The following is a 12,170-nucleotide window of genomic DNA, read 5'->3' on the forward strand; positions in this document are numbered from 1 at the left end:
TTTTGTGACGTTCGGATTTTCCGGTTAATTTTAACGAGTGAATGAGTGAATCAAATTAAGTGTACAAATCGTTCGTGCAAACAGAACCTTTAGAAGAATAATCGTTTTTTTATCACTGGCAACATTTAAAATCTACTTCCTTTTTGGTTTTCTGCTTGTGAGTGAAGTTTTTTCTGTCTCTCCCATTTTGTCAGCCGCCATATTCGTTTCTTGGTGATATATTTTGCAGTTTTTTTAATCAAATTGGTTGAAAAACCTAGTAAATCTTCAAATAAACGTAAGTAATTTGATTTATGTTTTCTAAGGTGTTGTAAAATAAGCGTGAAATACATTTACCACTTGTAAATATACTTGTATTTTACGTCGCAAAGAACACCGGTCATCAATTTTAAACTATTTCCATTGTTCTCGCGGTATTCTATTCATCAAAATTATTATTGTAACCTCTCGATCTTTTGAAACTAGTCATTTACCTGTTTTAGTTTGTTTGAAAGTAGATAAGCATTTTACTCTTGAGTTCTAAACTTGTTCTAAAATTCTTATAGGTAATATACATTGTTTTCATACATGTGCTTACTGTTGTTTTGCATTTCTTTGTATCTATATTCTACCTTCATTTATACCTGGTGGTTATGCTCGTGTGCTTTTTTACACATCATGTCTACATGCATTTATGAAAATCGGCATGGTTGTAATAATAATAATTAATATTCTACAAAGTTAATCTTTTGCAGTGCTTCAGTTCCAAATATTATTTTGCTTCAGATTAGTAGGTAGGTATGCCGTGTATACTACTTTCTCTAGTTTTCTAAGTCCTTACTACAATTTTTATTCATGGTAGGTAGTTACTTTATGTACTTCTGAACTTAAATGTTGATCATACCCACATATCTTGTTATTTTATTGTTGTTATATTAGGTAGGTACTCTTGTGTTGTTAGTTTCACTTTAACTCAAACATTACCTTAAGAACAGCAATTGCCATGTCCAACATGACAATAAATAAAATAAGACAAAAATGTTAGCCGTCTAAATGTAACTAGGTAGGTATACCTAATTATATTATATATAATGTGTATAATGTGTATTTTATGTGTATGTACTTGTTGTGCATATCAGTTATTTCAATTCACTAACAATTCACAATATATCAGGACTTTGGGAAGTAGTAAAAAGCAGGGTCGGCAGGGCCTCTATTACACCATAAATATTATACCCAATAAATTGTATAGTGTAATGGGGCCTTAATTGACAAATTATATACCTAGTGACACTATCAAATCTCCTAGATTATAGGTAGATAAATATTAAATATTTATTACTTTACTACTATTTATATTTATTTATTTTTTCACAGGAAATGGACAATGAATGGGATGATGATGCCTGTACAGTGGTAAGTAATAGTCTGTAAAAACTATAACATTAAAACCATAACTGTCCTAAAGCAGTTAGGTAAAAACTAATTATTAAATGAATTAATTACCTAGGTTATCATTATCTATAAAATATGAAAGGCAAAAAAACCAAGGTCTACACCACCGCCTAAGTATGAAAGCACAATCTACTTGTGTCTCAGCACAAGAAACTTGTGAACATAGATGTCGCACAATGTTATCTGATGAGTAGGTATCAGTGGTTCTACTTTTTTTAACAAGTAAATAAATAAATAATAATAGCCTTTATTCTTTGACATTATTACATAGTTTTACTTAATTATCTATGTTTAATTATATGTGGGGCTGTCCAAGGACATAGGCCTCCTCCTTATTGCGCCACACCTGTCTGTCGCCCGTTGATCTTCTCCAACCTTGTGGTACATCATCTTCCCACCTTTTGTTTGGTCTCCCTTTTCGCCTTTTATCATCTCTGGGGTACCATTATATGATGTCTTTAGTCCACTTTTTTATTTTAGACCTCTTAATGTGGCCTTTTTAACAAGTACAATGTATAAATGATTGTATATTATTTAAATTATATTATTGTTAGTTTCTATATTGCTTTATGTAATTATGTTTATTACAGTCGGCGCCACCACCGTCAAACAACTATGGATCCAATAACTATAGCTCCAACAACTATGGGTCTGTAGATGAAGGCCACAGCTTATCCAGAGGAAGGGGTTTCACATCCTTCAATGATGAGGGTAAAATGCCTATGTATTTTACTTAAAGTTGTAAGACCGAATGTCCTTTTAGAATCCAAAACAAACTCCATTGTTTAACTATTGTGAATGGAAACCTCGGGCGCAAGAGGTTAAATAAACTTTCATCAAAAGTGGAACTTTTTGTACTCTCAAGTACCTGCTAACAGATTGCTCCAAATGCTGCGTCTGTCACAAATTAAAAAAAGTTTTTGTAATACTCAAGTGTTTTAGTTTCAAGTGCTTTGAAGAGGTAATATTTGAAGAACTCTCACATTTACACATACTTCAGAATTTGTGTTTGAATTTTGAGAATATTCTTTTTCACTGCCCATAGTAACTATAACTTTGTAATCCAACCTTACAGATTACAATTACAATAGCAAGCTATCATGCAATGGATAGGATATAATGCAAAATTATTTATTGTACAAATATGTCATACAAATAATATTTATAGCTGAATTGCTAACTCTTAAAGTGTGTGTCCAGTGTCAGATTTCAATGGCGGCAGTGACTTCGGTGACCGTCGCGGCAGGGGCGGGCGCGGGGGCCGCGGCGGACGAGGGGGACGCGGCGGGCGCGGCGGCGGCGGCTTCCGGGATAGAGAGCAACGTGATGACTATCAGAATGGAGGTATGTTTCTATAACGTAACAACACAACAGTACTATCATGCCTATAACCCCGAAGGGGTATGCAGAGGATGAGGAAACTATCATGTATTACGGGTGAAGTTGTTAGAAAAGCCCACAAATGATCATGGCCCATTCAGACATTGTTGAAATTATTGTTGTTATTGATACCTCCACCCTGGACTGTGAGCAAATAAAAAACAGAATAGCTGCTTTTTTCTCAGGCAGGTTGTATTAACCGAAAATGGAACATGTTCTTTCTAACATGATGGGACTTTCACAGCCATCTTAGGACTTTGTTTTCAAAAGGGGCTGCTAGTCTACTCGTGATTACTTGAGACTACCCACCCTAATAAGGGTAACAGGTGTGAGTTTACGTACGCAAACTATCATGATTTGAGTGGCTCAAGCCTCGATAAAAAATTAGATAAAAATAAAACTACACTCATAAAAAATCGTGCTTTCATGATTGATGAGAATAGAGTGCAATGAATGATACATGAGGCATTTCTGCTTCAGTACACCCGCCATTCTGACCGAACTAGTTAGGTACATGCCAAAGAAGGATGTCACGATCGCCGGCGCCGATGTCTCTGGCATGATACATAATTATTTTGTTCATAAAACATGTGATGAAATTCAACAAGGACTTTATAAAATTCGCTCTAAAGTCTTATTACATAATAGTACCAATCGAATACTTCAATTTGGTGTTAACTATTGTTTCAATGCAATTTTTCATCAGTGAAATAAAGCATGTTGTAAAATACATATTGACATACCTACATAGATTGTTTTCTTTTTGAATATAGCACTCTGCACTTAGTTACTTGATAGATGTAAGATCTACCTCTATAGACTGTTTGTTTTATTATCTCCAACTTTAGTTAATTTACAAAATAATACTACAAGAAAATCGTGAATAGGTGACAACTACGATGATGATGATCACGGCGAAAGACGAGAGCGTGGTGAACGCGGGCGGGGTCGCGGGCGCGGGCGCGGCGGGGGTCGCGGGGGCGGGCGGGGTGGCGACGGGGACAACGGGGAACACGAGCCACATGCCGGGGAAGATGGAGAAGTGAAGAAGGCCCCAGTCACCTACGTACCACCAGACCCCACCATGGACGAAACTGAAATCTTCAGCAGCACCATTAGTTCCGGTATCAACTTCAATAAGTTTGACTGCATTGCTGTTAAAGTGAGTATACTTGTTCAAATCAAATCAAATATACTTTATTGCACAGAACTAAAATTCTTGTTCCGCATTTCATAAAGCATAATCATCATAATCCATCTCACGACGTATCAAAAGTGGCTGCAAGTTGTCTGCCCCATTAAAGCCATTATTTATGTGTTTAGAATACCCTAAGTGAAAAGGTTTGCTTCGAATTTCAATAAAAAGTTCACGTTTATTGAAATGTAAATTAGCGTGAGAAACTATAAACTACAAAATAACTAGAGATGCCCCGAGTTGTGACATAACCGAATTTTATTCGATTAGGGTCGATACGACATTAGCCGAGCTAGTACCCTTTTTAGTTTTAAGTCTTACATTTCATATATGTTCAAATTTTAATATTAAGAAATTTATGTAACGTCTTAAATCTAAATAAAGATTCTATCTATCATACTGAATATTCGGCCGAACTAATCGGTTTCACGCTACTGAAGAAGTAACTATTTATTCATATGTCATGGTTTCTTTTTAATAAGAAAATATTTGCGTTTGACTGTAGTCAAACTGTCACCTGATGGTAGGTGAAGATATGGCGTAAGGTAAATCCTTCTTCACTCAAGTTTTTTAAGATTCGAAGATTGTAATGATTCCCTAAAATATATAACATTTATTATAATTATATTCATTCATATGTGACACCGAAACTAAATATTCGGTTATTTGGTGCCGAATACAAAGTGAAGAATATTCGTCGCATCCCTAAAAAACTTATTGATACGATCTAAGTACTGTCAAATGCAATTAGATTTACACACATTTAATTATTAAGACCTCCCACACTAAGTACGTTGAAAATTGAAACCTACATACCTACGTAAAAATTTATTTCCCACGCTTTTCCACGTCGCTATTTAACAGTCATATTACCACCACGTCCAAATAATACGTATCAACAACTTGTTGCTAAACCGCGAGTTAAATATTACGTTTTTTTGAGTATTACCTTTTCTTGGTACTTAACAGCCTGCTTATTTTTTGGTGGTTAGACCGTAGCCCTTACGATGTAGAGATCTGAGTTCGATTCCCAATGGGGACATTGTCGAAATCTCAAATCGAAAGACATTGCAGGCTGAATGACCTAATTGTTCCATAAAAGTAAAATGATTTCGTGCTGGAAAGCACGTAAAACCATTTGTTCGGGCTACTGCTATCCCAAACACCTCCACCAACAGTGTGGTGGACTATGTTCCATACCCCCTCGGTTAATTGAGGGGCCCAGCAGTAGGGTGTATATAAAGTCTCCCGTACTTACGGGATTCACGACTTAGTGAATGAAACGAAACTGTAATAGCTGGGGTCATGACAAACCACAAAAACGAAACTTCATAGTTTTCAAGTTATAAATCGCCACCTCATAACAGGTTACTTCACGTGATTTCTACAATTTTACTGTATTATGTCCCAGAAAAAAACAAAGAATTACTTTACTGATCTTTACTTCTCTGAAAATTACCTATCCTTTTTAATTTCTTGCAAAGTTAAAGCCAAATAAAAATGGAGCATTTTTATCAATTCTTCTCTAAAACCGCAGTAAACTTAACTCTAATAGGTGAGCGGAGAGAATCCACCGCGGCCTATTGAGAGCTTCGAGACGGCGAACCTTCGCAAGTATGTGCTGGAGAACATCCTCAAGTCTGGGTACAAGAAGCCTACACCCATTCAGAAACATGCCATTCCCATCATTATGGGTGGCCGCGATCTCATGGGGTGCGCGCAGACTGGATCGGGGAAAACTGTAAGTAATAATTCAATAGTGGCAGCAAACTTTCTGACAACTATTGAATTCACCAACCTTATTAATGGGATTACGGGCGAGGATCTACATGTTCCCATGATGGCAATTAAAAGAGACATCACCCAAATATTCAGGACAAAAGCCGCCCATTATAGACGGCGATACAGCTCACCAGTCAGCACCTATCACAAGCTTTCTGTTTGACCAACGTGATAGGTGGTGACTGGTGATCCTTATCGGCGTCTATCTTAATGGTCAACTGTAGCAGTCTTTATTTTATTTTTTAATTATTTAAAATAACATAGTATTTCACATGTAAAGATTTAAGTTTATTATCTTTCTTACGCTATTTTCTCATATTCCTACGTTGATTCTTGCTTGCAGGCAGCGTTTTTGCTTCCCATCATAAACACACTTCTCCAAGATTCCCGTGAACTGGTTGTTGGGCCTAATGGATGTGCACAGCCACAGGTTTGTAATAATTACATTATCAACATAATACATTACTTTACTTATTTTAGACACAACACTTATTAAGACTTTTTGGCATAAATAAATAATTATATGATTGGTTGATGATGGTTCATCGAGGGGAGGACTGTGCCCAGTAGTTGGAGGGGTGGGTATATAGGCTGTTTGTGTTATGTATATAAATAAATGACACACTGGCAAAAAGCCTTTATCTGGCAGGGCAGTCATGCCCATCGCGTATTATGACATAACAAATACTTTATTGCACTAACAGGAACTACAAAATACAAAACAAAAGAGAAATAGAGTAAAATAGGCGGTCTTATACGGCTTTTATATAGAATAGAATAACTTTATTCCCAAAACAGTGCAGTACAATAGTAGAGAAGATAAAGATAAGTATACAAATCAAAAATACACTGCCAGGGAAAAGGGACTGACTCAGCATGTTGTTGCGAAGGACAGTAGAAATACCACTCTTAGCAACATTGATATTCTGCCAGTACCTAAGTTACGCTTATAAATACTTTGAACTATCGTGCCAACAAAAAGTGTCGGGATTTACTTACAATAAATAAGAAAATAAGCAAATATATAGTTTTGTACTAAACCTTTAAAAGCAATGTCTGTGAGAATTCCAACATCTAGTAGCATACTGTATAATTATTCATATTTGTATGTTGTTTCCATATCATGGGGCTATGGAGCCCCGGACTTTTATTATAATAAATCTGGTAATTTCTTACCCTCATACATGCAACAGTCATGTATTGTATGGCATCACGTTTATTACCAACTGTTTACAGGTGGTAATCGTGTCGCCCACTCGTGAGTTGACGTTGCAAATCTTCAACGAGGCCAGAAAGTTCGCTTACGGCTCAGTTCTCAAGATAGCCGTGGCCTATGGAGGCACCGCTGTGCGTCACCAAGGCGATAATATCTCTGTAAGTTGACATATAATTTATAATTTGCGTATATAAATTAACTACTTAATTAGTTTCGTATATAACTTTTAAGTATTATCAAGAAGAAATAGTGCAAGCAAGTGTTTCAGTCATGTGCCTTATCACTAGTCCATTGTTTTTGTAACCAGTCAAAGTTATATTTTTTCTTGTAATGCCATTCTGTAGAAAAGCAGATGGTTTTAAATTTAAGTAGGTAAGCATCCCCGAAAGTAAACGAAACAATAGGGCAAGGGATCTTGATAAAATCTTATCTGTGAGAGATAGATATGCTTAGAGTACTGTGTTATATCTTTTCCATTGTGTACAAGTAAATGAAATAGTGAAATTACTTGAATATCTATTCATGTACTAAACAGAGGGGCTGCCACATCCTAGTTGCGACCCCGGGGCGTCTGCACGACTTCGTCGACCGCAGCCGCGTGTCGTTCGATAGCATACGCTTCGTGGTCCTCGATGAGGCTGATCGTATGCTGGACATGGGCTTCATGCCCAGTGTCGAGAAGATGATGGAGCATCCCACCATGGTGTCCCTTGTAAGTACAGTTTGGATTTAATAAACACCTTCGAGTCTGTTATTTTATATTTCGTGAGGTGAGAACTCGAAGTGGTTAATAATAAATAAATGTTATACTCTGTAGCACGTTAAGCCGTTGGTCCCGGCCGTAAAAACACCTCCACCAACCCTTGGGACGTATATAGGCTGTTTATGTTATACTCTGTAGCAATCGTGTGTAGTAGTGATGTGAACTAGAAAGAGACCGCTAATTTTAATTGGGCCAAATTACTTGCCAGAACTGTCTGTTTATAGGGGATTTGTAGCAGAATGTCCTTTCACAGAAACTCCAGTTTCCTATGCTCTAATGCTGTGATGCATAGGGGACATCATTTTGTCGAAATAAAAGTTCTAGGTGTGCGCGACGAGCTGCCACCAATTATATGTATCATGTAACGCGATAAGTATTACGATATGGGCTTGTTATCTGAGACATCTGTATAATAAAAAATAAATGTCCAACAGGAAAACCGTCAAACGCTTATGTTCTCTGCGACGTTCCCCGAAGACATCCAGCACTTAGCAGGGCGGTTCCTCAACAACTACCTGTTTGTTGCTGTCGGCATCGTCGGCGGCGCCAGCACTGACGTCGAGCAGATCTTCTTACAAGTCACGAAGTACGAGAAGCAAGGCGCCTTGAAGAACCTCATTGAGGAAAATGGTAATGCTATTATATTTTCTATATATTTTGTCGCTGCGGTCCTGTTCACCAGCTAGCTTCTCAAACGAGGAACGCCGGTTCGAACCGGACTTGCACCAAAGTGCAGTTTTCACTAACACAGTTGGCTCGACCTCGACCATTAAATACGGGATACGGCACAGCACTTGTTACGTTGGTCTAACAGAAAGCTCTTGAGAGGCGTGGGTACTGAGTTTATCTTGTGATGGATGTGCCTTTTAACTACCTCTATTGGGATATTGCCGTGAGTTTATGTAGGTGTATGTTTCCATTTTGTCATTCAAGCATTGTATTTCTCAGAAGATAAAAATAAATTAGGTTACTATCTGATACATTTACTCAGCAAAGCAATTACTATTAGGTTGCTATGCGTACTAGCCGTGGTTGGTTACAAGCAACTACAAATATTACTACATTCAGATCATATCAGCCACTTGTCTTATCATACTGTCGAGTGTACAGCCCGAGATATTTTGAAACAATTTAAAAACATTTGTAGCATATTTAAACTTTTACTTCTACTATTGTTTTGCAAGAGAACATGCAATTACATAGTATATTTTATAGCGCTTCTTCTTTGACTGGAAATAGGCGTGATCTTATGTATGTACGTTCTTCACTGACGCGTACTTATATAATTTATCAAGACTCAAAATCCTCCATTTATCATTTGCAGAAAAGAAGCGCATCCTAGTGTTTGTTGAAACGAAACGCAACGCGGACTTCATCGCCGCCATGTTGTCGGAGCAGCAGATGCTGACGTCATCCATCCACGGAGACCGCATGCAGCGCGAGCGAGAGGAGGCTTTGCAAAACTTCAAGAGCGGCATCCATTGTATACTGGTCGCTACGGCCGTCGCCGCTCGTGGTCTTGGTAAGTATTTGGCTGTTAGGATTTCCACCAAAGCGAAGAATGGAGACGTGCGGAATCGACCAATCACAGCGTACGAGAAAGCGAGAGAGAAGATGCTTTGTCGCTTTTCTCCTCGCGATGATTGGTCGATTCCTGCGCATTTCCACTCATCTCGTCAAACTCATCCTTGTGCTGCTACTTGTAAAATTGTTTGTATAACCCGTGTGAATTAACTGGGTATATCGCGTCACAGAAGTGCATACCAGCTAGGTTGATAGCAAATCGACATGCGTTATAAGTATTATATATATAACGCATGTTTCCTTATGCACCAGGTTGTTTGTTGTTACTGTATTCGCGCATTTCCAGCATTATATTCAGGTCTGATTTTCGTCAACAAATAAAATAATCGTTTTTTGAGTTGATTTTATTATTTTGTTTTTCCAGACATCAAAAACGTGGATATAGTTGTGAACTACGATTTGCCTAAAAGTATAGATGAGTACGTGCATAGAATCGGCAGGACCGGTCGTGTCGGTAACAGAGGCAAGGCTGTTTCCTTCTTTGATGCGGATCAGGTATGTCAATCGTATTTAAATTTGTCCAATTTACTTCCGATCATAAAGAAGATTTGATAGGCAATTCAATTTCATTGAATATAATTATGAATAACCTTTATCACAGCACCCTTCCGAAGCCTGAAATCATCTTGCTTTTTACAATCAGGCGATCAGGCTCTCTTTGAATACCCAAATATATTTTTACAGGATAACGCCTTAGTGGGAGATCTAGCAAAGATCTTGCGGCAAGCGGATCAACCCGTACCTGACTTCCTCGAGGGCGGCGGGCCAGCCACCTATAAGGGCAACAAGTATGGAGGCAGTGACGTCAGAGTAAGTGTCTTCATACAACTACCATGGCACTTGACTTCGTCCATGACGAATCTCTTTCACTCACTCATCTCACAATCACTTCACTCCCCTACTTAGTACTTGCAAAAAAAGAATCTTTGAGCTGTGTGTTGTGTCTCATATGTCAGTCAGTCATTTTCTTCTTTATATAAAAAAAACAATAAATAATCTAATTTTACAACAAGCAATTGAGAGCGGCGAGTGGGATTACGAAAAGTTGTCGCTAAAGTTGCATACTGTTTGCGACCGAAATACTTTTATAGTCACATAAGATCAATACATTTTTAAAAATTTGAATTTTGTTTTACTATGCTAACAGAAAGGAACAGAAGTAGAGCAAGTAAGTTTCAGACAAAGCTACTGAGTATAAATGATCAACATTTTCAAGTCATGTTTAACAACAACGAAATCTGAGTATTAGTACGTCCAGTCTTATATGGATATTTATTTTCCAGAACTTTAATAAAGCGAGCGCCGGCGATACTGCGGGCCAGGAGCCTGAAGAAGAGTGGTAAATGTAAAGGACTTCTTGATATTTTAAGTGAGACCCACATCCGGGGAATGTTGATTGATTCCCGTGTTGTGTGAGTGTGCAACCAGTGGTGGATGTGTATAGTATCATTGGTGCTTATGCTGTGATCCGAATGCCTGCAATTGTAAGATAAAATCTTAATTCCACCAAATGTGGAACAAAATTGACATGAAAGTTCGTATAACAAATAGACAAAAGACTGCAACAAATTGACAAGTGTTAGATGTAAGAAAGTAATTTTAAGATAACAGATTATAAATTCATAACATTTCATTTTATTTTGCATAAGTTCCTCTGATTGCATACATCATAGTGTTGTACTTAAAAGATTAGTAATTAAGTTTCACTATTACTAAGAGTTTTTGTTATACCATTACGTTTTTTAGTTTAAGTTCTAGTATTAAGTATCCAACTTTCACTTCATTTCTTCGACTTATACATTTTTGAATAATTAGTAAGAAGGGCGATTAAAGACCTATAAATTAGGTTAATAACTGTGATTTAGTATTAAAGCGTTGCTCAGTTAAAATTTTAACGTACGTACATACATAAGTTAATTTAGTTGATTATTCCAGCTAATATGTGTTACTATACATGTTTGCTTCTTATGTATGCTATGTGACGTCTTGAAAACTAAATTTAGGAATCTCAAATGTGTACAAAAATATATTTTAAATACCTATCTAGGTACAACAAATAACTGACATCTAAATGTCTACAGCTATATATGTACAAAATGTAAACATTGTGGAATGTTAATGTCTGTGATGATTATTCTAAGTAGAATAGTTATGCAAAAAGTTACAATTTGCCATAGGTAATGTTTAGTTCAAACTATTCTAACCAGCAATACGAATTTAAATTCATATTTTTTCAGTTTTATTAGTTGTTATGCACCTCGTTTTTCTTTTTCATAGTTTGTACAATTGTTACTACTTTGATATTCTTAAGTTGTTTTGAATTTAAACGAATGTATACTCAGTGATAGAAATAACTTTGAATAAATAGTGAACAAATTATTAAAATAGTATTATTTACTTATCATCTTTCCTATGGTTCTCTGTTGCAAATTCTTTAATTTATTGTGTGCGTCAAGCTAGCGGCCTCAAAAAAAAATGGGCACGAAAAAATAATTTGACCATACCAAAAAATAGTACTCTTATTGAAAAAAATAGTACCTGTTGTAAAAAAATTAGTACCATCACGGTTCTGGATTTATAGCCATGTTTTATTGCACTTGCTAGCTTGACGGTGAGCGAAATTTGGCGAGAGTTAACGACAAGGTCTTTCGCTTTGATTTAAACGCCAAAAAATAGTACCGAAATAGTACTCACCCCCTGCAAAATACCGAAATGAGTACTTCAACGGTTCCAAAGTTATAAAGGCAGTTCTTTGATCCCGCTGGCTTGACGTTTTGAAAATACCTATTATCTAAGGAACGCTTGCATACTTCAGT

At 36.8% G+C, this 12,170-nt stretch overlaps 2 protein-coding genes across 4 annotated transcripts in view; both read left to right on the plus strand.

The window, feature by feature from the left end:
- Positions 1 to 12,170, plus strand: part of LOC126374477 (ejaculatory bulb-specific protein 3-like) — a 401,847-nt gene that overhangs the window by 236,291 nt on the left and 153,386 nt on the right. The window lies entirely within an intron of this gene.
- On the plus strand, positions 156 to 11,739 carry LOC126374337 (ATP-dependent RNA helicase vasa). 2 transcript variants are annotated; one of them, XM_050020910.1, is made up of 15 exons: positions 156 to 277; positions 1,357 to 1,395; positions 2,025 to 2,145; positions 2,635 to 2,672; positions 2,724 to 2,778; positions 3,702 to 3,976; positions 5,565 to 5,750; positions 6,135 to 6,221; positions 7,028 to 7,165; positions 7,543 to 7,719; positions 8,205 to 8,400; positions 9,095 to 9,292; positions 9,719 to 9,849; positions 10,039 to 10,164; positions 10,638 to 11,739. In XM_050020910.1, the coding sequence occupies exons 2-15, from the start codon at positions 1,360 to 1,362 to the stop codon at positions 10,695 to 10,697; spliced, it is 1,824 nt and encodes a 607-aa protein (XP_049876867.1). In that variant the 5' UTR covers positions 156 to 277; positions 1,357 to 1,359; the 3' UTR covers positions 10,698 to 11,739. The 2 variants fall into 2 exon arrangements, with proteins under 2 accessions (XP_049876867.1, XP_049876866.1); XM_050020909.1 differs by having other exon boundaries at positions 2,635 to 2,778.

The sequence above is a fragment of the Pectinophora gossypiella genome, chromosome 17, assembly GCF_024362695.1.
Source record: "Pectinophora gossypiella chromosome 17, ilPecGoss1.1, whole genome shotgun sequence".
NCBI classification, from domain to species: Eukaryota; Metazoa; Arthropoda; class Insecta; order Lepidoptera; family Gelechiidae; genus Pectinophora; species Pectinophora gossypiella.